This window comes from Strigops habroptila, chromosome 7 (assembly GCF_004027225.2).
Source record: "Strigops habroptila isolate Jane chromosome 7, bStrHab1.2.pri, whole genome shotgun sequence".
In the NCBI taxonomy this organism is placed as follows: domain Eukaryota; kingdom Metazoa; phylum Chordata; class Aves; order Psittaciformes; family Psittacidae; genus Strigops; species Strigops habroptila.
This window is the reverse complement of record NC_044283.2, coordinates 51254641-51279829: the sequence shown is the minus strand read 5'-3', so window position 1 is coordinate 51279829 and position 25189 is coordinate 51254641. Positions and strand designations below refer to the sequence as shown.

The 25189-nt window shown below is 40.1% G+C and overlaps 1 protein-coding gene and 1 long non-coding RNA gene across 5 annotated transcripts in view; one reads left to right on the top strand and one right to left on the bottom strand.

Annotated features, from left to right (window-relative positions):
* RAP1GDS1 (Rap1 GTPase-GDP dissociation stimulator 1) overlaps window positions 1–24200 on the bottom strand; it is a 99544-nt gene extending 75344 nt beyond the window's left edge. For 2 of the 4 annotated variants that reach the window (XM_030492053.1, XM_030492054.1), the window contains exon 1: window positions 23928–24200. In XM_030492053.1, the coding sequence (XP_030347913.1) occupies window positions 23928–23931 (4 nt within the window). In that variant the 5' untranslated portion in view covers window positions 23932–24200. The remainder of the gene's footprint in view (window positions 1–23927) is intronic. The other 2 variants (XM_030492056.1, XM_030492055.1) reach the window with 2 other exon arrangements.
* LOC115610470 lies at window positions 2227–10157 on the top strand. Its single transcript, XR_003992247.1, has 3 exons — window positions 2227–2698; window positions 9218–9458; window positions 10080–10157. It is a non-coding gene; the product is annotated as an uncharacterized LOC115610470 (long non-coding RNA).
* Window positions 24201–25189: the final 989 nt, after the last annotated feature.

Sequence of the window (25189 nt, the reverse complement as noted above, 5' to 3'; positions counted from 1 at the left end):
TCAAAATTAGTAGTGCTAACTCTAAATTATATGTCACATCAGTATTTTTCCATCAGACATTATGAAATACTAATCTGTAACACAGCACATTTCTAGCTATCATGAGTTTCCTGAAAATCTTGAATATGTAAAGGAAGCATTTAAAAGGCACAGGGCAAATGATGAATTCACAGTGTTACAGATTTTGTTTCTTTGCTGCTACAGCTCTCTGGTTTGAAGGTCATCCTGAGATTTACCAGAGACAATGGAGATTCTCAGTTTTCAGATATTTCTTAATGACAATTAACCGATGATGATGCCAGAAAAGGGGGATTCACATAAATTCACATTGTTTTATATATTTACCAGAGTCCTTAAATGGAAATCTGACATCATTACTGTCAGTAGTTATTGATATCAGAAATGAAGGTTATTTTAATATTTAGATATTTTTGTTCTCTCTTATAAAAATTATATCCTTTAAGTCTGTTTATTAAAAAGTCTGTTGCTAAATTCTGCTTTTAATATGACCATAATTGTGTATATAAACCACTTTTTAAAAATTCACTAAAAAGTTGTGATATTTAAATTACCGTACATCTCGTATCTCTTTTTTTACCCACCTTACAGAAATGACAACTTCTGAAGCAGCCAACATCTCTGCATTAAGGGACGGTATATGTGTAATTTTGCGTAGTAGGAGAAAATATCAAGCTTCCTGACACATTCTCTACAAGTGTTTCAAATATAGTAAGTAAAGAAATAAAACCTCAGCCCTTGTCCTGTTGAGTGTTAATAAAATTCCATCTGGTCACTTAGGAGCTGTGCCAGAATTACCACACAAAGAGCCTTTGAGCTGTTTGAATGTTCAAGAGTCATTTGACAGCTTTTTTTATTTACCTTTTTTTGTTGTTGTTGTCAAATATGTACCTAATAGTGTACAGATGGCTAGGTTCTAACAAGTTTACTTGCATGTAAACTTGAAGCTAACCTTGAAAGTAAACTGCTGAGGTTTTGCTTTGGGTTGTTGCTTGGGTTTATATATTTTTTCTAACATTTAGGATTGTTCAGTCTGCTGCTGCTTCAAGTTCCTTATTAGGCAAATACAAAGTGAAAGTGAAAACTAGTGCCTAGTAGTTCTAAAACTGCAAACATAGCAAGAATCTGCTCAACCTGCTCAGAGCCAACAGAATGGGAGTAGGTACAGGGAGTTAAAAGTCTTAGTAGACAGCAAGTTAAAGAAATGTTCAGTGACAAAAATCTTCACAGGGGAAACAAATCTCAGGAACTGCTCTGAGCAATGAGAGAGATTTCAGGAACAGATGGGTACTATGCTCAGTATACATTAAGTATATATTTTTTACTGCCAAAATCAGTCATAGATTTATTCTCTAGACACTGTGCTAAAAAATGTGTATGTAATAGAAAAAAAAATTAATTTCACACTGTAATTTATATTCAAATTTGCCTAGGAAAACCAAAACTGGTTTCGGAAAAAAAAACCCACCCCCAGTTAAAAAAAACATTCTGAGCAATCTGATCTAGCTTCAAAGTTAGCCTAGCTTGGCACAGGAGGCTGTCTTAGGCAACCTCTGATGTCCCCAATGACTTCACTTTTTGTGTGATGCTATGAGTCTATCTTATAAGGCTGTATACATCATAATCTTGGTTTGGTGTATAGCCTTCAATGGAAAACAACTACTAAAATAATCATAGCAATAGCCAAATTATCAGGGAGGATTCAAGACTGGCAGAGGTAATCTAGGTGATCCACTTCTATTGAGTCAAAAGAGAGGTAAAACTATACTGAATGCTCCACTAGACTCTCAGCTAGATCAATTGTCTGGGATATGAGAAATACAGTGAGACAAAAATGCCATTTCAGTTATAAAAAGTGGTTTAGTTACACTCCCTCCTCATTCCTCATTCCTATCCCTCAAGACCTTTTAACTGAATCAAGTGTAAAATCTGTAAATTAATGGGATTCATTTACATCTTAATTCTCTATAGGATAAGCACTCAGAAGACAGATAAGGGCCTGATTCTGTCACCACTTATCTGTGAGTAACTTTTTCATTCTTACTGGGTTATTTTTCTAAGTACTCTTCCCACATGTGCATAAACACTTGGAGGCCCTGACATGTAACGAGACAGTAAAGGGAATAAAACTGCAAAAATGTAGACTATTTTTATTGTTGTTTTAATTAATTTGTGGGCAATTCAACAAAGCAGAGTTTTGGAAAGGATTTGAATAGAAAGATCTTTGCTTTGACATTCTCTTCCAACTCTTGGCTGTGGACTTAATTAAAACTAGTTACTCCAATCTTCAAAGCCATAACATATATGATTAGGACCCAAAATGCAATCTACTACAGAAAATAAAATAGGCCTGAGTTGTGGAAAATAGAGACTAATCTAGGAAAAGCTGTGAAGCTTTAAGAAAAGGCTATAAAAGACCGAATAACAGAACATAATGTTTCTACACATTACGTAGTGCTACATTTTTAAAGGTATCTTCACACCTTAAAGTTTTAATTGAAAATTAACAATTTATGTAATCTGCTCCTGGTCTGAAATCTTGTATTTTTGTCAGTTAATAACTTTTCTTTCTTTTGCTACTGTCTTTTTGCATGTGATTATGGGATATAAATTGTTGCACCTGCCTGCAAGTACATACCATTCTGGAAGGAAGTCTGGACCTTGAGCATCTTTCTGAACAGTAAGCTCTTTAAAAACCTTTAAAATACAGTGACTTGAATTTCCCAGTCCTTTTCCAAGCTAAGAAATTGTTTTACTTGCTGGGTCTTCAAGCAGCTAGTTTTAAATTCAAGATTGATCAGAGCATTCTAGCAACTCATTTTCTCCTGGTCCAGCTACTGACTTCAGTTTCTCCATGGCAGTTGCTACCATGGTGTCCTGTGCTGATATACTTCCTTTAGCATGTTAGCTGTGTGAGAAACCTCTCTGACACCTGACACAAATCCTAACACTAGACATCGAAAGACTGAGGGCTCGCACAACACACTTCAACGAAACCTCTGCAAGGAGAGTAAATATTTATCCTGATATAATTATAAATGTCACTTTGTTCTTTTACGTAGAATCATAAAATGGTTTGGGTTGGAAGGGACCCTAAAGATCATCTAGTTCCAACCCCCCTACCATGGGCAGGGACACCTTCCACTAGACCAGGTTGCTCAAAGACCATTCAGCCTGGCCTTGAACACTGCCAGGGATGGAGCATCCACACCTTCTCTGGGCACATTTTATATAGAGATCTCAGTATAAAATTATAAATCTATCACTGGTAAAGTAAAGCTAAAAAACAAATAAAAAAAGGTCATGAATGAAATCAGCTTAGCTGATCCTAATTAAAAAGACTTAAGACATTCTGTTATGCAACAGAATCACAGAATGGCTGAGATTGGAAGGGACCACTGGCGGTCATCTATTCCAACCTCCCTGCTCAAGCAGGGTCACACAGAGCACATTACTCAGGATTGTGTCCAGACGGCTCTTTCCTTCTTGACAACACAACACACATATCCTAAACCAGCTGATCTAATATACTTATCCCCACAGTTATCTTTTTATGTAAACAGGCAGTTTTCTACCAATTCTCTATACCAGCAGAAGACTGAGAGTTGCAGCCTCTGCATCTTGTCAGGCTGGGGGTCTTCCCAGTGATGTCCTGAAGGGCACATATTCCTTAGATTTGAAGTTTTAATGGTGGTTTAAGCTACTCTCTAGAGAACTTCTAAAATTTGCTTTTAATTTGTTTTCATTTTCCCCAAAATTACAAGAAAAAAAAAAAAACAACTTTGAATTACAAGCTACACGATAATTACAAACTACGCATGAAAGCTTTCAGCTCTGCAAATACACTGTTTGAATTTGATGAGTGTGTGCAAACAAGTTCATAATGGAAGTGACCTACCACTTGTGCTATTGTTTGGTTTTCAGTGCAAGTTTGTTACAAAGAGATCGATTGCATATCTGATACATGACTCTCAACTCCTTTATTTACAGATGTCTCAAAATTGAAAATTCATATGGTGGTAAGCACTTGTTTGCCTGTATTCTCCTACGAAAGTTATTCTGGGCAAAACACTTTTGTCCCAAGGAAGGGAGGGAAAGACTATCACCTAACAATGTGCCTTTCCTCATAAAAAAATACGTGTTAAAACCTGTAATTCAAAAATTTCCTTTAATCATAGAAAGACTGATAGAAGTGTGACAGTCTCCTCATGCCTTGGAGAAAAAGGCTTTTAATATTCTCTAATGGATACGAAGGAAATTAAGTCAATCCTGGAAAGCACTACTTGGCTTGGTGAGACTGTCTGATGCCACTAGTCCTTCAATATACCAGTTTAGCACAAATTACTAAAATGGCCCCAAATCAACAATATGCACTTTGGAGGCAGATTGTGGTGCCCACATACTGTAAATTGAAGACTGGTTTGTCAGTATCATTTGTCTGTAAGCTTTTAGGGCCAAAATGTACTCTAGAGTTTGTTTTTACAGATATCATGTACTGCCTTAAACCTGGTGTTACTAAGATTAGTAGGCATTAATCCCTCTAGTGATAAATATTTACCTATTAATGCAGTTATTTGCTCTCATTTAGGAATGCATAAGTCGTAGAGCATCAATAAAAACTGCAGTGATAGGATCAGCTCAGATGCTCTCTAAAGGATTCAACTGAGTTTTCATGTAAAATTGACATAAAACTGCATAATCAGATGGCAAAACTAAAATGGTGCAGAAAATGCTTAATATAACCCTATTTTAAAGAAAGATATCCACTAGTGTTCTGCCTGACTGCTGCAGTTACAAGTGATCATTTACCTCTGCACACCATTTAAGAGCTTTATTTAGTAAAAATTATACAACAGTGACAATGCAGTAAACATGATACTGACGTACTGAGGCAGCACATTACAGTATGTATGCGCAGCTGGGTAAATCACAATCCAAATGTTATAGGCCTCAAGTATTACTTCAGACAACTACAATGAACATTTGAATGAGTGAGAAGATATAATATGTATCACTGAAAATCAGTGCAAATCGGGGGGGGAATCTTCAAAAGAAAAGGCTTTGCATGTCTTATATCTCATGACTCTTAATAAAACTATTAATCCCTCATTCTGCAACCAGCTGTGTTTGGACAACATCACAAAAACAAATAAAATGCTCCCAAGACACATGTATTTGTAGGAAACTCAATAAAAAAGGCAACCTAGATTATTTTTTTCCAAAAAGAAATATATTTTTAAAAGGCAAAATATTTCTGCAAAATGCCACTTGCCACATTAAATTGCAAGTCATTTATTTACCCCGCAAGCAGGATCTGAGTGTGTTGCAAAGTGGAGGAGTACTTTGCTTTCACTGCTTAATAACCATCTCTCAGACTAAGTAAAGAGTCATATTGACAGAAACTGAAAGGGGTCAGGCTCTGCATACAATCTGCAGGTCTCAAAGATGAAGGCCAGAGCTCATAGCAGATGGGGAAGACAAACAAGTCCTTGCGATCTGTTTCACAAGGGATGCAAGGTTCTGTCACAACTGGATACAGTTGCAAATGTTATGGCCCCCAAATCAAGAATGCCCACTGTACTTTAAGACATTTATCCCTCTGATGACCAAGCAGATCTTGATTGATCCTTAAATCACAGGGAGAAAAAAAAAACTCCTCAGGTTTGTACACAGGGATGACTCTAGGAAGCCTACCTCCCACGGTCCCATTTACCTGCCACCAAATTCTGGAGAAATTTAATTTGAAGTTCCACATGCTTCATTAAATGAAGCATGCTTAAGCATTTCAGCGTAAGCCCAAATCCAGAACTCTCCTAGTCCTCTCAAGTAGCTTAATAACCAAATTCATGTATTAGCCTTATCAGGATCTCTGAGAGAAACACTTCTTGGCCCTTTATCAAATGTGCCCCATACACACAGACAGTAGAGGAATTCTTGGAGACAGGCACTAGTGCCCAGCAGAAAGCAGGTGGTAAAAATGCCTTTTTCATGTTAGCCTAAATGTGCCAATAAACCAAATGCTATCCTCTACCTGAAAGGATTTAAACACAATTTCCCAGAAACATACTCAAATCAGATTTTTATTTTTTTCATGTGAGGACTGAAATATCTTCTATTTCTTCTGTTGAGATATATTTTATATTAAGCAGTCATTGCGTAAAACAAATGAGCAGTCACAGAAAAAAGTGCTGGAACTGAACACCTCCACCTTTTAAAAAACATGCCTTGACTAATAAGCTATGAATGCATGTCACTATCAGGCCTAGTTTTCTGGTCTGTTTGAGGGCACAGCTTCAGTTTCAGGCAGAGAAAAAGCCTGGATTATTCTCCTTCCTGCATAAGTGTGTGCCTATCCCAAGGAAGATGAAGGTGGTAACCCAGATGTGCCTCTTCCTCCATTCACATTTGAAAAGAAGACAGAATTAAGTTTCAGACTTCTATAGAAAAGGTGCAGGCATCCACCTCTAAGAAATCATTCCAGGCCCTGGGCTTAAGGCAGAAATTGTGCTGAACAGAAAATTGTATGCATATTAATTATGGGTGGTTTCCTGCTGAGCTCAGTAGCTGATCCTACTCTGAACTCTCCAAGCACTACTTGGACAGCCAAAACTCCTGGCTAAGGTTCATGAATGCCACAGTGGGAACCAGCACCTAAAACCCAGAACATATGTGTAATGTAGTCTGTCACAACCACGCATCTACAGAGAAACTTCCACTGCAGTAAGTCAGTAAGTATTTCAGGATATTCATGTTGTTTATTTTATGCCACTTTCAATCATTGTCTCAGAGAATTGTATCACTGTTAACTGCAGTTGTGCTGTTACTCTGGTCTATAATGTCAGTAAACTACTGACAACATAGACTGTCTTAGAAGGATTGAGCTACTGATCGACTGCCAGTCCTTTTGCCGTTAGGGCTGAAAGATGCAGTGATACTTCAGAAGGCAGAAAACAGAAGTCAAAACCTAGCATGATTTTCTGAGAGGTGATTTCCTGCCCATCTCCTGCATGTAAGGAGGATGGTGCAGCCTTTAGCACACTAAGAATCTTTGCAATGGTCTGTCAAGAGTTTGAAAAACTCCAGCAATGTGCCCTAGCCCATCCTCCAGTAGGCATCTTTCACCGACATTAAGGAACAGCGCAACCCCCTCTATATTTTATGTATATAGTGTTTGCGCCAAGGAAATTCCCCTCAAGGAATTTATAACTCCCACAGATGCCAGCCACAAAGGGACCACAATTGAGGAAAGAATCTCTCCTATTAAGTTTTCCAATTCTATTTTTTTCTGAAACTTTATTTTCTCAATTATAATTGGTCCCTTGAAAGTGGAAGGAAGGGGAAGTGGAGAAAAGAATAGTTCAGAAGTTGTCACACATTACAGGGGGATATCTTAGAGGCACATTTCATGGATTAAATGTATGGATTATGCACAAGCCAAAAGCTGCTGTCAATTATAACTACTGTTGATATGCTGAGGTTTTAATGAAATGAGGAAAAGACCAGCACCCTTCAGTATCAGCAGGCACAGATCAGTGCAGCTTTGTTGCTGGCCATATTCCATTTACTTCCAGAAGCTGCATATAGGAATAAAAACTTTATTAATAAAGTTTTTATTAAATAAAATAAAATAAAATATAAAAAAAAAAAAAAAGCATTATCAGGTTTAATAGCCTTCCTCCCCATTTTATTGACACACAAAAGCCTCATGGAATTTTACTGAGGTAATATTAATTAATACAGTCAGCAACTGATCCTTAAAGCAATGTTTATCAGGAAAATTGCTAATGTTCAGCTATAAGCACAAGATAAAGAGAAGTCTTTCTCCTTCCTCATGTCACATTGAAATAGGCAGCTAGGCACAATAGGTAGCAGTTTGGTAACTGCTGGTGATTTCAAATCCCCTATAAATCCACAAGATGACAGGACATGCATAGCTCCCGTATCTCATCTAGATGTTAGGCCTTCTCAGACTAAGCACTCCCCTATTTTATGTCAGCACTTGCCATGTGCAATCAGAGCTGGACTCCTCTAAGAAAAAGATTACAGGAAGGCCCAGAGGGAGACAACTAAAAACTCTGTTAGCACTGAAGAATCTAAAACATCCCAGGAAATGCATGTCTGTGCATTGCCCTGCTTTTATACTGAAGTTTGTCTTCCCTCTGATCCTGTGAGTAGGATCCACTGCGATAATCCCTTGAAAAACAGTATAGTTATGTCCCATTAGAGAAGTATTAAATGCCTCTGTCAAAAGGAATTATTCTCCAATCTAGTTGAGGAGAAGTTTTGATTGTCCTATTTCAGGTCTACACCATAGATGCTGTAAAGGGATAAAAATAGTGGCAGATGCTACCAAAAAACTCTGCTAGTGTAAACTCATCTATCTTGGAAAAGCTTTCTTTTGCTCCAGGTTGATAAAAATTTATTGCTGAAGAAAAAAAACAAAATAAAATGCACAAGTAAAAGCACAATGTGTTGGGATAAATGAACCTAACTTACATACGGGCTTTTACCTCTATAGTAAAGTCAGATATGGGCCATGGCAGACAGTTTGTGGCTATGACTAAACTGGGGGACTCAGGAGAGCTTCTAAATACACATCCTGGCTCATTTTATTCCATGTCAGAGAAAGCTCAAGGTATGCACTGTCCCCTGCTTAGCTAGAAAGGGGCATGCTTAGCATGGCTCTCACGAGAATGATGGGGAGATCTGGACCCAATGGTTTCCCATTAATTGGTCCTGCAAGTCAACCTCAATGCATTCCTCATCAGCTAAGTAAGTAATGTTGCACAGATAAAGCCGAAATCCTGTTTATGCTAGGCCTGAGAATTCATGTTTCGTCATAAGTGTGATTCTGCAGAATTCAGTCTGTTGGATGTATACAAATTAAGGTTTGCCGTCCTCTATTCACTTCTATTCTAGTTACTGTCATTAAATGATTGCCAGAAACTCATGTTCACTTGAAACTGCAAATGCTAGTCTAACAAACACTCCTAGAGATTTTTTCAAGTATACAGGCTTTTTCAGTTTTCCTACAGTCACACATACTAAGTGTTTATCATTGCTTAACTTAGTATCTCGAAGTCAAATGAAAGTATACACAGCCCTGTATGGACTGGTTAAATTCCACATTTTGAGTATGCAGTTTGTGTTTGAAACCACTATTGCCTGAAGGCAGATACGCACTTGTAATCTTTTGCAGACGACACTGAATTTGGGGGAATGTCTGGCATACCAAATAGGAATCCAGAGGCACCTTTCAGAAGAAACCTGTGGACTCGATCAGCAGAAGTCTCCTGAAGTTCATCAAGGATAAACATCAAGTTCTGCAGCTAAGGCAGAATAACCCCAAGCAGCAGTGCAGGCTGGAAACAAACTGTTGAAAAGACCCAGGGGTTACAGTGGATGCCAAGTAAAACATGAGGCAGCAGCGTGCTCTCAAGGTAAATAAAGCAAACTGTATATTGCTTATATTGGGAGCGCAGCCAGCAGATGAAGGCTCTGATTGGTGCCTGGCAAGGATTTGTGTGTCTCAAAATTCTTTGTCCGCTTCTGGGTGTCCCAGATCACAAGGATACTGAAAACTGGAGAAAGTGTGGGACAGGGTTACCAAGATGACAACACATGACACAAAAGCAGAGGCTGGGGGCTTCTTCAGTCTGTCAAAGAGGAGGTTAAGAAGAGCCTGCAGCTACCTGAAGGGACATTACAAAGACTACAGAGGCTTCAAGTAGTAGCTAGTCATAGTTGACCTGGTTCTAGTGTTGGCAACAGTCCTGCTTCAAAATCCTTCTAAATGACAGCTCTGTATTTTTTCTATGATTCCATGAATATGTTCAAACTTCAGCTCAAGACACCTTCACTGTTTCTACCACAGGGCTTATTACAGTGCCTCCAGGTAGGACATGCTTGTTACACGTACGTCTTAGTCCTGCTGTGTGACAGAAATGCAACTGCTTGGTCTTACTAAAAATAAGCAGAACACAGATTGGAAAAATCCTGATCTGACTATTCCTGCTGTCTAACTCTTACGTAACAAATATTTTCCTTTTCTTTCCAAACAGGTAAACATCCTTCTGTTCTACAAAACATGTGGCAGTTTGGGGCTCAAGAAAAATCCTCAAACACAGGTAAGAAAGGACTCCTTTGTATGAATAAAATTATTTCCTTTCTCTTGCTAAATACTGTTAATTTTTATTGTGAGATTCTTGTCTTGCATTTACTCAACACTGTATGTATTTTTGGTAGTGCTTGAATTCCCACATATAAGACAGACTCTGACTGTAAAATTTGATGGAGGCTAAGTCTTACTATTGAGTAAAGGCAACTTTTTGAGTATGATGCAAAATTATCTTGAGTTGGTAAGTCCTTCATATTATTCCAGAAATATCTCAGCAAAACTTTGAAGACCAGAGAAGGTGGACTGCCTTTCACTGTGGTCTTCAGTTGTAAAGGCAAACAAAAAGAGCTTGAATGAGGCTTGCTTTCTGTAACAATATTTTAATACCGAGAAAAGATTATTAAATATTTCTATCTGAAAAGAAAAAAAAGTATTAAAAACGTGAATTCAGTTTAAAAACCTCGAAATTTGTGAGATGACAGTGTACTTGATGCAAATAGAACATAAGTACCACAAAGGTGATTTTGTGAACTGTTTACTTGTAAAACTACAAAAGTATATTAACTCTCCGCGTTCCTATTAAAACAAGTGGTTAGGAATTTCCCAGCCTATTAATTGTTACAAGATGATATGTATATAATGAAATAATTATAAAAAAACCCAGAAACTTTACATTTTGAGGTGAGTAAGGAGTTATGGTATAAACACAGGCCTTTGAAAATGCTGGTTGCCATCAGGACACATTTTGCACCTTGATATCTCTTTTACTGATGCAGTGTCACATTAGAAAACCAGATTTTAGGAGCAAATGTTTTCACACATATGGAACCAATATCACTTTTGCACAACGTGCCTTTCATTCATTAGGCTACTTGTTTAGTTTCACATTTCAGAGTTCAAGGTAAAAATCTAGTTTTCATTTATTTCCTATTACTCTATGTGGGTCAATAGCAGCCTTCTGCAATATATTAACTTTAAATCCTGCATGAAAATGGTAGTAGAGATGAAGACACCTTCTTACAATCTACTGTCTTGGGTTTGATTTTGCTTTTTTAAAGAAACAGATTGGAGAGGGGCTAAATTTGGTTTTATTTCCCTGCTTCACTTTTCATGTAGTTAAACATAATATTATCTTCACTCTCTCACTTAAAAGGCTATTTAGATAGCCTCTGAAGAGGAGTTTTTTTAATGATAGAGGTCAGTGCTCTTACCTTTTCAGCAACCAATCAGTTAGTCACCCATGGCTAGCACATCTACCTTTTCTCTCTAATGCACACGAAGTCAGATTTCCTTATCTGTGTCTGACAACATGATACACTGAAGTGACTAGTTTTTTGAGAATACAACTCCTAATTCCCTTGTATTACAAATTCTCCAGAGTACCAAACATCTGCAGCTTTCTCCTGGCTTCCACAGCTGTGAGTCACTGCAGCCTCAAAACTGTACGCCAATCTTAAAACCATTAATTCTACCAAACCATGATGAGTATTTAAAAACAAGACTTCTCCAAGTCATCTCAAATATGAAGGCACCCTGGGCATCATTTTATTACCCATCACTTTATAACCCATTATCCTACGGTCATTTATGCACAGGCAGAATATAAAAGCTACAATTTGGACCCAATTACCATCTTAAATCAAATTTGCAGTCACTTTATGCATAATACAGGGCAATGAAGACTGAGGCCATAATCTGACTACAGAGAGGCTTCAGCAGCAAAGCTGGTTTCAACAGATTACCTTTTCTAAATGCTCTGCAACCAGGTCACTTAAAGCAGTGCAATACAGCATCATTTAAAACTACAACACACACTTAAACCTGTCATTCAATAGAGTTTGCTGTATTTAATTTAAAGAAGTCATGTCTCAGCACTGAATAAAAAGGTTTACTTTCATTAAATTAATAACTCTTTATAAGCTGTGTTGAGTATGCAGAACTTTCATGTCAAGTCAACCAGACTTTCTCATCTGATGATTTTATGTTACCCTTAGATTGCACTAGATGAAGCAGCAAAAACCTCTAGAATGAAAAGATTTAAATGATATGCTGAATTCTCAGGACAAATTAGTTCCACAGGTACAGAGCAGAATAGTATGCTCATGTAAACAAGCAGAATTTGGCTTCTAAACTTGCACTGACCCTCTGAAAGTGTTAAAAAATAACACTGAAGTCCAACACATGCTGTATGATCAAAACCCAAGTAATACAGAATCTTTTACTGTTACATAAATACAAAAACCATAATGCCCATCAAAAATCTATTCTGATTGTTCTTCGAGAGGCCAACAATTAAGTGTTAAAACAAAACCTGATCAGCAAAAAACATCTGAATTCCAAAATACAACTAAAATCAGAAGAGGCCTGTTTTGTTACAATGGCTGATTTCGCAAGTAGTACATGACTCTGGGGAAAAGAAAGAAGGAAAAAAAAACATGAGCTTGCAAGAATTCCTGAATATTCAAGTTTGCTATCTAATCCTTGATCTCAGAGTTACATCTCTGCCCAAACAGAGCCTAATCTTCATCTGCAGGCAGGCTCCTCAGCATATTTCTGATTGCAAGAAATAAATTTCTGGTAATGGGGAATAAAAAATTAATAGGCTTATCTATTTACTTTTTAAGACATGAAAAGGGTCAAACAGAAAAGCCTGTGTTTCAAAAAACCTGCCAAAGATTAAGTAATTTTGTAAAATGTGCCCATTAACCAACTTTCAAAATATGCAGCAAGTTCGTTATGTACAGCCAAAAATGCTGGTTTGTTGATGACCATTTCTGATTTTAGAAAAGAAAGCAGTTTCATTTCAATAGTTGCTAAGTGTGCTAGCTTCCAAGTGACACCTTGCTGTTGTAACCACCGAAGTACAGAAAAGTGTTCACAACTGGAAGAGCTAAGTAGGCTAAAAACAATCCAGTAGTCCACAGCTGCTGCTTTTTATCAGAAAGTCTATTTAATATCAATTTAACAGAAAAAAAGAAAGTAAAACAGGCCCCCCCTTGCTAGCATGAAGTGCTGTATTATGTAGGACATTTCTCTCTCCAGCCATCTGTTTCAAACTGGGTACATACACTGAGCTCAAATTTTACGTTCATGAGAGAACTCTTCCAGTCTCTTCCAGAGACTGCATAAGAAGTCTTAAATTCTACCTCGTTCTCAGCAGCCAAAAAAAGAACTCTGATGCCTTCACCCTCCTCATAAAGGGAGAAGTTATGGCCTTCATAAAGATAAACAAGCACTTCAGATCATTTCTGGCGTGAAGATGCATTCTGAAGAAGTGTATTAAATTGCTTTCTGTTTCTCTCCAGCATTCTTGCCGTCAGAGCATTGTGCCCACTCTCTAATGTATGTGTCATTAGAAGCATAATGTGTAGCAGTCTTGCAAAGAGGGATTCCTAACATTTTTGCAGAATATCAGAAAGCATTGAAAGCCATCATCTAATGGGTACAAAGTGAGTTTCTGAAACAGATTTCTGAAAACATAATTTTTCTTTTTCACTATGTTGCTACAAGAGAGAACAAAGGTCACTATGTATATTAATAGCTTATAACACTGTGCTTACTATTCGTTTTACAGGAGGATGTTCTAATATGATGATCTCCATGTTAAATTGGTTCCTTCTTTGATACAAAAAATTACATGAACTATATAATTCCATAAATTTTTAAGAAAAATCAAGTTCACCAAATAATTTTCTTTATTGTAGGGTATGGCTCTTTCTTAATTTGGCAAGTACTTTCAGATGCTATGTAAGTACAGCATCATACCTATGAATAAAATACACCAGTACTGTAGAATATCTTAATCAACGACCAACAACATAGTGGGATGGAGTATGCTGTCAGCATGTTTGCAGATGAGTGGTGCAGCTGACACACCTGAGGGATGGGATGCCACCCAGAGGGACTTGGACAAGCTCGTTAAGTATGCCCATGCAAACCTCACAAGATTCAGCATGGCCAAGTGCAAGGTCCTCCATGTGGGTTGGGCAACCCCTAGTATCAATACAGGCTGGAGAATGAAGGGATTGAGAGTACCCTTGAGGAGAAGGACTTGGGGGTACTGGTGGATGAAAGATCGGACATGAGCTGGCAATGTGCACTTGCAGCCCAGAAGGCCAATCATATCTTGGGTCACATCCAAAGGAGTGTGGCCAGCAGGACAAGTGAGGTGATTCCACCCCTCTGCTCTGGTGAGACCCCACCTGGAGTACTGCGTCCAGCTCCGGAGTCCTCAGTACAGGAAAGATATGGAGCTGTTGGAGAGGGTCCAGAGGAGGGCCACAAAAATGGTCAGAGGGATGGAACACCTCTCCTATGAGGAAAGGCTGAGAGACTTGGGGTTGTTCAGCTTGGAGAAGACAAGGCTCCAGGGAGATCTCACTGCAGCCTTTCATTTCTTAAAAGGGGCCCACAAGAAAGATGGGGAGAGACTGTTCAGCAGGGTCTGTTGCAACGGGACAAGGGGTAATAGTTTTAAACTAAGAGGGGAGATTCAGGCTAGACATGGGGAAGAAATTTTTTACAATGAGGGTGGTAAAATACTGGCACAGGTTGCCCAGAGAGTTGGTGGATTCGCCGCTCCTGGAGACACCCAAAGCCAGGCTGGATGTGGTTCTGGGCAACCTGATCTAGTTGAAGATGTACCTGCTCATTGCAGGGGGGTTGGACTAGATGACCTTTGAAGGTCCCTTCCAACCCAAACCATTTTATGATTCTATTCTATGTTATATGGTCAAAAATCGGTCTAATGCCATTTTTCTCCTAACTGTATGAACTGGAGATCCAATATTACTACTTCTTGAAAGGATGGAGTGATGCATGCCATTTTACATAGTTTCACCAAAACAGTTTAAGCTCTACTACAGCTGAGTCAGAAAAGCAGGATCCTGATGACTTCAGTGGCACTCAGTGTGGGCTTTGTGTGGGTTCAAGAATGCTGTATAGATAGCATTTACATAAATAGGGCCCAATTCTGTACATTTCTTTCCTACGAGATACATTCTTTCATGTATTTTCACTTACTGTACTCATACATTAGGCAAAACTGAAGCATGATTTTGAACTGGTTGTAAATAACTGATATGTAACTGAAGAGAAGAAAAAAATCACTTAGCCTCTTGAAATTAGAAAGTGAAGCACCAGTTTTTCAATTCTTTTCCTAAAAAGGATAGTAGAAAGGGTAGGTAATGGAAGAAGCTGTCAGATATTTAATTAATACAGACCAGAGGAGAAGATAGAGGTGAGATGGGACAAAAACGCAGAACAGGTAATTGGAGGAGATAGTGACAAGGAAGATGTTACAGAAAACTGGGCAATGAAATAAAAAAGCCTGAAGGAATCGATGGCTGTGGAAGAGAGGGTGAAGAGTAAGAAAGGATTCTTATGTAAAATAGAAAAAAACCTTGAAGACAGTAAGTACATTGTAACATTCAGATAGAGAAGTATGTTTTTTGCCTGGAAAGCACACACTGTATTTCTGTATTTTGGGCACTGCTGCACATAAACGTATTGATTAGTATCTTTGATTGGACTGAAGCACTATCTGCTGTGAATGGGTGACGGAATTTTTATTGCAAAAATCTAAAAAAGACAAAAGAAGAAAAAAACCACAAAACCCCACAAACCTGAACCTGCTTGGTTCCTGTCAGCAGTCCCTTATGTACATGTTTCATCCCTTTCCCTCAACTGCCAACATTTCCCTGCTTTTCCCCTAATTCCATATGCAGAAGCCAGCACATCTGTATATTCTCCCTGAGCTTTGTGGAGAACCAGGTAAGAAAGGGGACTGTCCAACAGGTTTTGCAGGATGAGAGCAAATGTATTTGTATAACGCATATTAATGGATTTCTAAATTCATTTAGTCATGCCAGACTTTTTTTATAATGAATGCGTTCACAAACCAGTGTTCTGTTGTGGTTGGCTTTTTTTTTCCCCTCCATAGAACAACATCCTGATTCTAAAACCATTTCAATACATCAACACAGGAGAGGAAGGGGAAAAAATAATGGCTACTAGTTACTTAAGGAAGAGTGAAAAAAAGAGAGAAAGTGTGGAAATACCTCACAACTGTTCATTGCTGCTGCCAGTTCTCTTGATGGTCACGTTCACTCACTGCATTGTCTCTTAAATTGCTCACTGAAGTTCAGAAAGGGTGTCTTAAATATTTGTACAAATGGGTCCTAACATACCAGCAATCCAGTGACTTCCACTGGAAGATTGCTGTGCACGCTGGAAGATTGCTGAAGGAAGCAGTCAGAGATATGAAGATGCTATTACCAAGTACACTGGACTCGGAAGACTGACTTCAGTCAGCTCCTCCAGAGGCCGAGAAGTGGTAAAGTTAAACATTCCGTAGACACGGAAGATTTAGGTACGAAAGATGTGTACAATCCTGCTTTGGTTTTAAAACCCTTTTCTTTTCCTATGCTTTGTTCCTACTGTCAAGATAAAACAGCATTTTGATTTAAGGAAATCGTTCCAAAGCCTTCATGTAGCACAAGTAGCTATTTGGCAGTACTGAACTCAAGTTTTGCCTGCAGGGTACTGGGTGCTGTTGACTGCGAGCATGATGGGATTTCTCCCTTAGAGAAGGGATACAGGAACAAACTTAGCAAGGCTACAGAAGGGAACAGGTGTGCTACTGCCCCTGTAAATAGTGGCATGTGCTTGTAAGGTTGCATTTCAGGCTAGAAATGTTAAAATAGTCCCATAAATCTAAGTCATTGGATTGTCACGTCCAACATCAAAGACAGAAGGTGTTTTTAAATATGCTCCCAAAAGGAGTTCCTAGCTGCCAGACCTCAGCAACATGCAGATCTCCCCAGGCAAACACACCACTCACTTTAGAGACCATGAAAGCTTGCAGGTGGCCATGTTTTATGTTGGCAGTTTTTTTTATATTTACATTAAATAGCTAGGCTAGCAGAATTTTCAGCTTCCATCCACAAAATGTTGTCACAGAATTAATCTATATGGTACAATGCAGTTTTAGTTTCCAGCCTGGGTATAAATTAAGGGCAAAAGGGTTAGAACAGAGTTTGTGAAGTGCTGGGTATGACAGAGCTCTCTTCCAAGAGACTTCCAAGCTACTATAGACCTCTACTGTACAGAAGATAGGATGAGAGAAACATGAGTATTCTGTTATATCTGGGGTTGTTTGTTGTTTTTTTTTTACTGTGTATTCTAGAGATAGACATTTAATGAAAGGTGAAGAATACTATAAGGATAAGAGTTTTCAACTGCAGCTTTTGAGCCCTGATGAGCCATATTAGTATATCAAGAAGGCCATAAAAAACACACAGGCACTGACAGTGAATATACAATTCAAGACTGCCGGGAGACGCTGAGCTGTCGCCTCCCTAGGTCTCCCAAACACAGGCCTGTTCCCCACAGGCTTATTAGCAGCCCTGACAAATTTCTCCAAGGTTTTGTTCAATCCTCATCATTTCATCCATCCTATACTGCTTAGCTGCTCTCCTCTACGAATCTCAGTCTTCTCACTCAGTCTCCATCTCTCTGTCCAGTCTTACTCCCAAGACAAGTACATTTGCAGAGCATGGGCTACAAGCCTGAAAGAAAGGCTGCTATTCACTATATGAATTTAAAGACCTGCTTAACTGGGTTTAATTAGATACAGAAATGACTTGTCAAATCTGAGTCAACTGACAGGAAGGGTCAACGAAAATTTAAAATTATACACAAATTTTGCCTATTTCTTCAAAATCATCGTGTCCATAAGGCTGGCAAGTATCAGTGGATGGAACCAATGGATGAACTTAAATAACACTGATTAACTTTCATGAATTTCCCTGAGCTATCACTAACACAAATGAACAGCTCAGTGTTTTAATAAAAGCTCAGAATTGACTTATGCCTCAGATGTTCCTATAATACGTGACTAGGAAGCAGTAAGCTTGTAAGAGCTGTGAAATATGAGGAAAATGGGATCCAATATTGAAATAGATCACTTAAAATATCTCCTTTGCAAAAGTGTGAGGTTCTTTTTTATATATTTTCTCCAATTTTTAAAAGTGTAAATGTGATTTTTATAAGAGGTTTGTGTCTAACTTAGAAATGGAAAGCATGAAATGAAAGCACTTCATTATTTTAAACTGCAAATTTTAACACAACTTTGTTCAGGCATCTACATTGTCTCAATTTATGCATATGTTGAATTCCAGCCACTTGACACACACACATTTATTCCCGGACTTTTCTCATCAGAATTTGTGAAGAAGATGTATTTGAAAGTGCTTCAAATCTGACAAATTTCTAAGACACGTGCCTTGCCAGCACACACTCATACTTGTAGAGTTAAGGTATGCTGTATTTATTCGCAGGTTCCAAAGCATTCTGCACTAAATTGTCCTCTATCTGGAGTTAAATGAACAGCAGTTATCTGGTTTATAGATTTGACAAATTCTTCTGAGTATCTGCTGCCTTTGTAATTTGCTTGATCTACAGCTGAAGAAGGGTATGAGATCACCAGGGTTTCTGCATAACTTCAAAGCTTCCTAAACTAGAACCAAGCAACTCTCAGGCTGAACAAATCTCACCCGGCTGTGTGCACAGCTTTGAGACTCCTTGAAACACAGCCGTTTGTTTCACAGAGAGTTTACAAATTCTATTAGGCATATCTGGAGTGCAGATAAATTCTAATACACCACAACTATTTTTTTGTACTAAAAGGAACTTCGACATTCTGAAGCCTGTAGCTTTTAACTATCATTTTACCCTACCAAAACAAATTTTGTTTGGTTGTACTTATATTCAAATTTGCAAATAGAAATAATTTTCTAGACCATATTTAACAAAAAGAGGCTCTGGGAGATTGTCTTTGCACTGAAATCTGCTACTTATAAAATCCCTTACTAGGAAAAACTCCTTGTCTAATTAACATTCAAACTGTCATTAAAAAAAATAATTCTCTATTAGCTGGAGAACAGACATCCACATTTTAAGACTCCTAATTTACACAAGTTTACATGCTGTTCCTAATCTATTTTAATCTGGAAACAAGTAAGAATATGAAATGTAATGCCTCCAACAGTATCAAGATAGCAGGGATGCTCGTTTTTCTTGAGCACGCAGCATGTGAGCAGACCCAGGTGGACCAGTCAACAGTGGAAAGTGGGTTTTCTCTTATGTAAGTAACTGGGTCACTGTCTAATGTCCCTTTGTGATCTTAAAACATGAACTACATCCTGAGAAGGAGTTAAAAAGGGACAACCAACCTCCTTGACAGATGCCATAGATGAATCTCCATAGCTTTCTCTCCTGTCAAATGGTGATGACATTTTCCCCTTCATTGAACAAATGTTAGTTTATGTTAATCTCAGAGGTGGTACGGTGGTTACATATTTATAAATAATTAAATTCTCAGAACTTTCAGAAATAAATCATCTTTACTTGAGGAAAATTATAATGAGTCTTCTCAAGGACTGCCAGCAGCAGCCAAATGATATTACAAAAGCAGAGGGTAAAAATTATCTCATTTTATTTACATTTATACCCCAATGGGCTGCAGAATAGAGCTCCTTCCTCATTTCTTTCTCCTGTTTCTGTCCTCTATTGTTCCATTCATCCATCTATTGTCCCTGTCTTTCCTCTGCTTCTAGTATTTCTCTCTCTCCATACATTTCCCTTAAGGGATTTTTGTTCCCTTCTATTCTTGTCTCGGTACCTTTCTCATTTCCATTATTACCACTTTGTTTCCTTCAGGTTTCAACTGTTCTGTTGCCCTTTCTCTTTCCATTTCCAGTTTGATGCTATAGAAAGCCAAATGTTCCTCACAGACTTCTGAAACCACCTCTGAATATTCTGTTTTCATGAAACATCCTTGTGAATGAAGTCTTTAACCTAAAGCTAAAGAAAAAATTGGTTGATTTCAGTCTCACATAACAAAAGATCACAAATATTGTCCTGAACATGGGAACAGATATTCATTAAGGAAGGTCAGTCAGAACTAACCTAAGCTCTCTGGCTGCTTCAGAAGTACACTTCAAGGACCATTAGTGAAGCAAAAGAGATGCAGTGTAAAAGCAGTTTCCTATGTGTTTGTGCTTTGAAAACAAAACTTTTGCCAAAATCAGTTGTGTATGTGGTTTAAATTGGTGTATTCTGGCTGGCTAGCATTTACTGGTGGTGTTAGAAGTCTCATAGTTTTAACTTAAAAAAAAATATATATATTAAAAATCATCTTTTTGTGCAATTGATTTATGTCTTTGCCAAGCAGTTTATTAGTCTGACTTGCATATCTTGTAATAAAACTAGCAAAAGAGTTTTAAAGATGGAAGAAATTTTTTCATTAGCTTTCATTCTTCCTTGTGTCTGAGGCTACTGATTACATTTTTTAATAAAAAGCAGGTTTATCCCTATCTTCCCAAAAGCAATATTGCACACAGCCATGCCTGAAGCTTCACATCCTCCTGCCTCCTTTATTTCATGAACCAACCTCCTGAAGACAGGCAGTGTCTTGTTACACCCTGACCTGTGGTTAGGTTTGGATTTGGTGTTCCACAACCATGATGCTGACCCCAAAACTTGATACATAGTTGCACATGGTAATTCCTCAGGAAAATTGTGAGAGAAAATAGAGTATAGTGGGAGGAGAGAGACAATATAAATCTTCATTCTGACAACAGTGTAGCTAAGTGGACACTACTTAAATAAATCCACCCACATTACAGCCCGTGCACCTTATATATCTTGTCATTGTGCTATCACTGCTAGGTATTGTAAAAAGAGTCTAGCAGGTTGCTTTCACAGTTTGTTGCCCAACTAAGCATCTAAGTACGTATTAAGCTTCATCAGAGCAGAGGCTGCCATCCATTTCCTGCTAACAAAACCAGTACTGTCAAAACAGAAGAATATTTTTATGAGCTTTCACTATAACAGACCATAATATCAACACTTCGAACAAACAGATATGTGCCATTAAAAAAAAAAAAAAAAAGTGATCTGTATTTGTATTCTGTATAGAAACTCTCATACATGGGGTTTCTCTATCTTTTCAGACCAATGGATTACTGCTGAGCGGTCATCATTTAACTAAGTTCCTGATCTTTATTTTATTAATTTATGTCAGTGGAATAACTGCAGCCTGCTTACAACAACTTCCACAGGCCACTGCTCTAAAATTGAAAGATTTTCTTGGATACAGTGTGTTTGCATGAGTATACCAGTTCTGGTTTTCGAGGTTAAAAACAAGAATTGGCTGGGGAAGGGGCCATTCATTGTGAAACCAAAGCACTACATTAGTACTGAGAAGTAAAAACCTATAACTGTTCTTCTAAAACCAGAAGTAAAGTACTGGTGGTGCACATGTCATCTCAAGTATTCAAAGAGCCCTACTGCCAGGAGTACTTCAGGCAACTTGCCTCTCAAAGCCAAAAGTCGAATATTGTTTAAACTGTACTCAGGCACAGCTTTAAAAACTATAAATGCAAGCAACAAAAATTATAATTTTGGAAGTAACTTATGTTAATGAGAGAAAATCACTGTCTCTAGGAGGAAACAGCTGCTGAAATGTCTTCAGAGGAATACACACTTGGAAACAGTGACAGCAAACATACTTCTATACAGGAAAGATAATGCAGATCCATGCATACAGATCCAGGTGTACAAACCAAGTATTTTTAACATCAGAAATCTTATTATTGGAGCTCATTATACCTGCTTGGGCTTCCATTTTGTATCATTGGTATAGAAACCAGCTAATTCCATACCAACCTTCAGAATAGACAGAATAGACCATATGTTTAACTGTAAGACATTACTGCACTCCGCCACAAATACTTGTTTTTTGAGCACAATTTATGGAAAGATATAAAAGCTATATGAAGAACAAATTTATCCTTGGTTCAATTCTAAGGATTTTCAGCTTTTATGCAATGCATTTACCAAAAAGAATACTATAAGCTGAACAACGGAAGCTAGTGCATTGGCTGTATGAGCTTAAACATAGATCTCCAACATGGAACATCATTATTAGTTGCTGGCCGGGGTGAAACCGCTTTCAGTCTTTGTCACTCTCAACAAGATCTGCTGCAGACGCTACTTGGAGTTTGCCTTGAGTTTAAAGACAGTGGAATCTGGCCCTGATATGTGAAGAAGTGTGTATGTGGGGAGGTTCCTCTGTATTTTCACAAGCAATCTTTCTGGGTAAGTGTGGATGGGTGCTGATGGATTCTACAGGAAAACTATTTCGGTCTTCCTGAAAATAATTATAACTACTCTTACTTATGCAGCAAGATGTAGCAGGTTCTCAAGCTGTTTACAAACTTGCCTGCAACTGAAGCGTAGTCTCATTAAAAAGCAGTGCTGCACTCACTCTGCACCAGCTTTTCTGAACAGGTTTTAGCTGGTGTCCTGAAGTTTTTATTTCTGGAAGCTAAAACAGTTGGCTACAACTAGACTTCGATCAGAATTATGAGATTAATAGTCCTACTTTGTGAATAGAGACAGGAAACACATACAAACTAAATCCTGGTGTCTTGTCTTTTCAACCCACATGAAAAGAGAGACTTTCATCATTATAGTTTTACCTAATTCTGATGAAATCTGACAGCTATTCCTCATGCCTGACCCTGGCAGCTTCTAATTTGAACCATTCTCCAAAAGTTCCCCATTGCTTTAAAGGAGTAAAGTAAGTATCGCCATTTCACTATCAGCAAAACTGACGCACTGCAACTGTTTCTTCCCATGGAAACTTCTAGTTAAAAGTGAAAGATGTGTGTGATCTGCAAAGAAACTACTGATCTACCTAAGACCACAGGAAGTGCTGATGTCAAACCCCTGAGCTGAATTCAGGAACTGCCACCTCCTTACCCTGGTTGTGAACCATAGCTCCCTGCCCTCCAGATCTGCAACCTTGATCCTATTAAATCTGCCAAGTTGGATGGGTCTTTGGCAGCTCAGTGTGGACACTCCCTACCCATCCCTGGGATCTATGTTACAGCTGGATAATTGTTTTACAGTGACTGTTTTAGTAGCGGGAGAGCTGTAGTTTGTGCAAGAGGACAAGGTGGAGAAGGCAAGACAAATTCACTGAGCACTCTGTAGAGAAAAATCAAATGCTGTACTTCCTAGATTCACATAGCATCTGTTGGAAGCCCCATACAAGTGGTGACCAGTGTAAAACTACTTAATTTACAATCTTAAGATAAAAAAAAAGCAGAGGTAATATGGCTGCATTTGTAAGCATGAGTAATGCTCAGTCTAAAAGCCGGAGAAATACGAGGATCCTTGTGTCTTCCACAAACAGCGAACGGAGGTTATAAAATAATCTTCTAAACGTATTGCCCCAACTGTCTCCATTATGCAAACAGTCACTAAGAAAGCGTCCTGGGGGTGCCTTATATAACTCCATGCTCGGAACCCCCCTTCGCACTCGGGGAACTCATCTTTCCTCTAACCCACTTGAATTCGCACCCAGGACCGCGACTGCCGTGCGGGGTGCACCGCGGAGCTGGCCAGCCGGCCGCCGGGCTGGGGCAGAGCCGGCAGGCGGGGCCGGCCGGCGGCGGCAGCAGCAGCAGCGCAGGAGCCGCGGAAACTTTGCGCCGCAGGGGCAGGGGCCGGGCAGCGGCCACGACAGCGCCGGGGGGAGCTCGGCGGAGCCCCGCTGCCACACCAATCCTCCGCCCGAGCTGAGGCGCGGAGGGGAGGAAGGCAGCGGACGAGAAGTTGCACCAGTCACCTCTCCCCGCCCGCCGAAGACGAGCGGGCGGCGGCCTCCGGGGGCAGAGGGGCGGCGGCAGGGGCTGCACAGCGCGGAGCTGGGGCGACTTACCCATGGTGCCGCCGCGGCCTCCTCCTCCTCCTCCTTCCCCTCCTGCCGCTGCTGCAGCCACCGCCTCTCCGCTGGCGCGGAGGGAGGCGCGGGAGGCGTGTGCGCGGAGTGGGGCGGGCGGGCACGGCAGCGGCGCGGAGCCTGCGTGCGGCGCGACTATGAGTCAGGGTAGCACATCCGGGCAAGGCCGCCTGGGAGACACCGCCCGCCCGCCCGGCGGCACCCTGGTGCTGCCGCTGCCACCGCCGCCGGGGAAGGGCGGGCAGCCAGGGAGCGAGGAGGCGGTGCGGGGCTAGCGGCAGCACCCGCGGCTGGGAAGGAGGGAGCTGAGGGGCGGATCCCTGTGGAGAGCAGTAACTCCCGCCCCTCGCCGCGGCCCCGGGCCTCCTTTGTTAGAGGGGCTGGGGTGGGGCTGCCTGCGGGGCCATGAGGGTGGCATGGCGCTGAGGGACTGCGGGGTGCCGGTGTGGCCGTTAAATAGCGGCCGTGAGCGGTGTGGTAAAGCTCACACACATCTCTCGCTGTGGGTGCTTGAGCCTATTCACCCATTCTCCCGCCGCCCCACACCTGTCCAGCTCCTCCGGGGAGAAGGGGCTGAGGTTCTACCGATAAGGTGGCGGGAGGGGTTTTTCTGCGGTTTTGGCCACCCCTAATAACGTTCTGTGGAAGGCGGGCCTCCGCGGCTTGCCGTCGGGGCTGCTGAGGGGAAAGAGCGGGGCTGGGACCGGGTTAGGTGGTGTGGCAGCAGGCGGGCGAGCGTCTCCTCGAAGTTCCAGCCCAGGCCCCACTGAGGCTGCGACTCGCAGCCCCCCAGCAGCCTTCCGCTGCCTGGTCGAGGGGCAAGCTGGACGTACCAGGAGGAGGTGCGGCGTTTAGATTCATATTTAAGAATATAGACTCAAGGAGCAGCCTTTTGCAAGGGGGAGGTGTGTTGAGCTGGATGGAAAAGCGGTGTTTAGGTGGGCTGTGTGAGGAAAAGAATCAGTGGAGGAAACCTCCAGGTGAAGTTCAATTGCTGAGCCAACATTATGACTTTTACACCGAAAACTGAAAGGCTTCTGCACAAGGTAGTTATGTGTGGAAGGCATTTTTAACAAGAAAATGACTATTCAGCATTCCTCCGCCTTTTCAGCCGTGGGTTACTCAGTCCCTGTAATGCAGGGAACAAAGAACTGTTTGCTGTTACAGCCCTCACTATAGTGCTTTCACTGGGAACCGTTTTGGGTGGGTGGGTGTGACATTAATTGAGTAGTTTTTGTAGC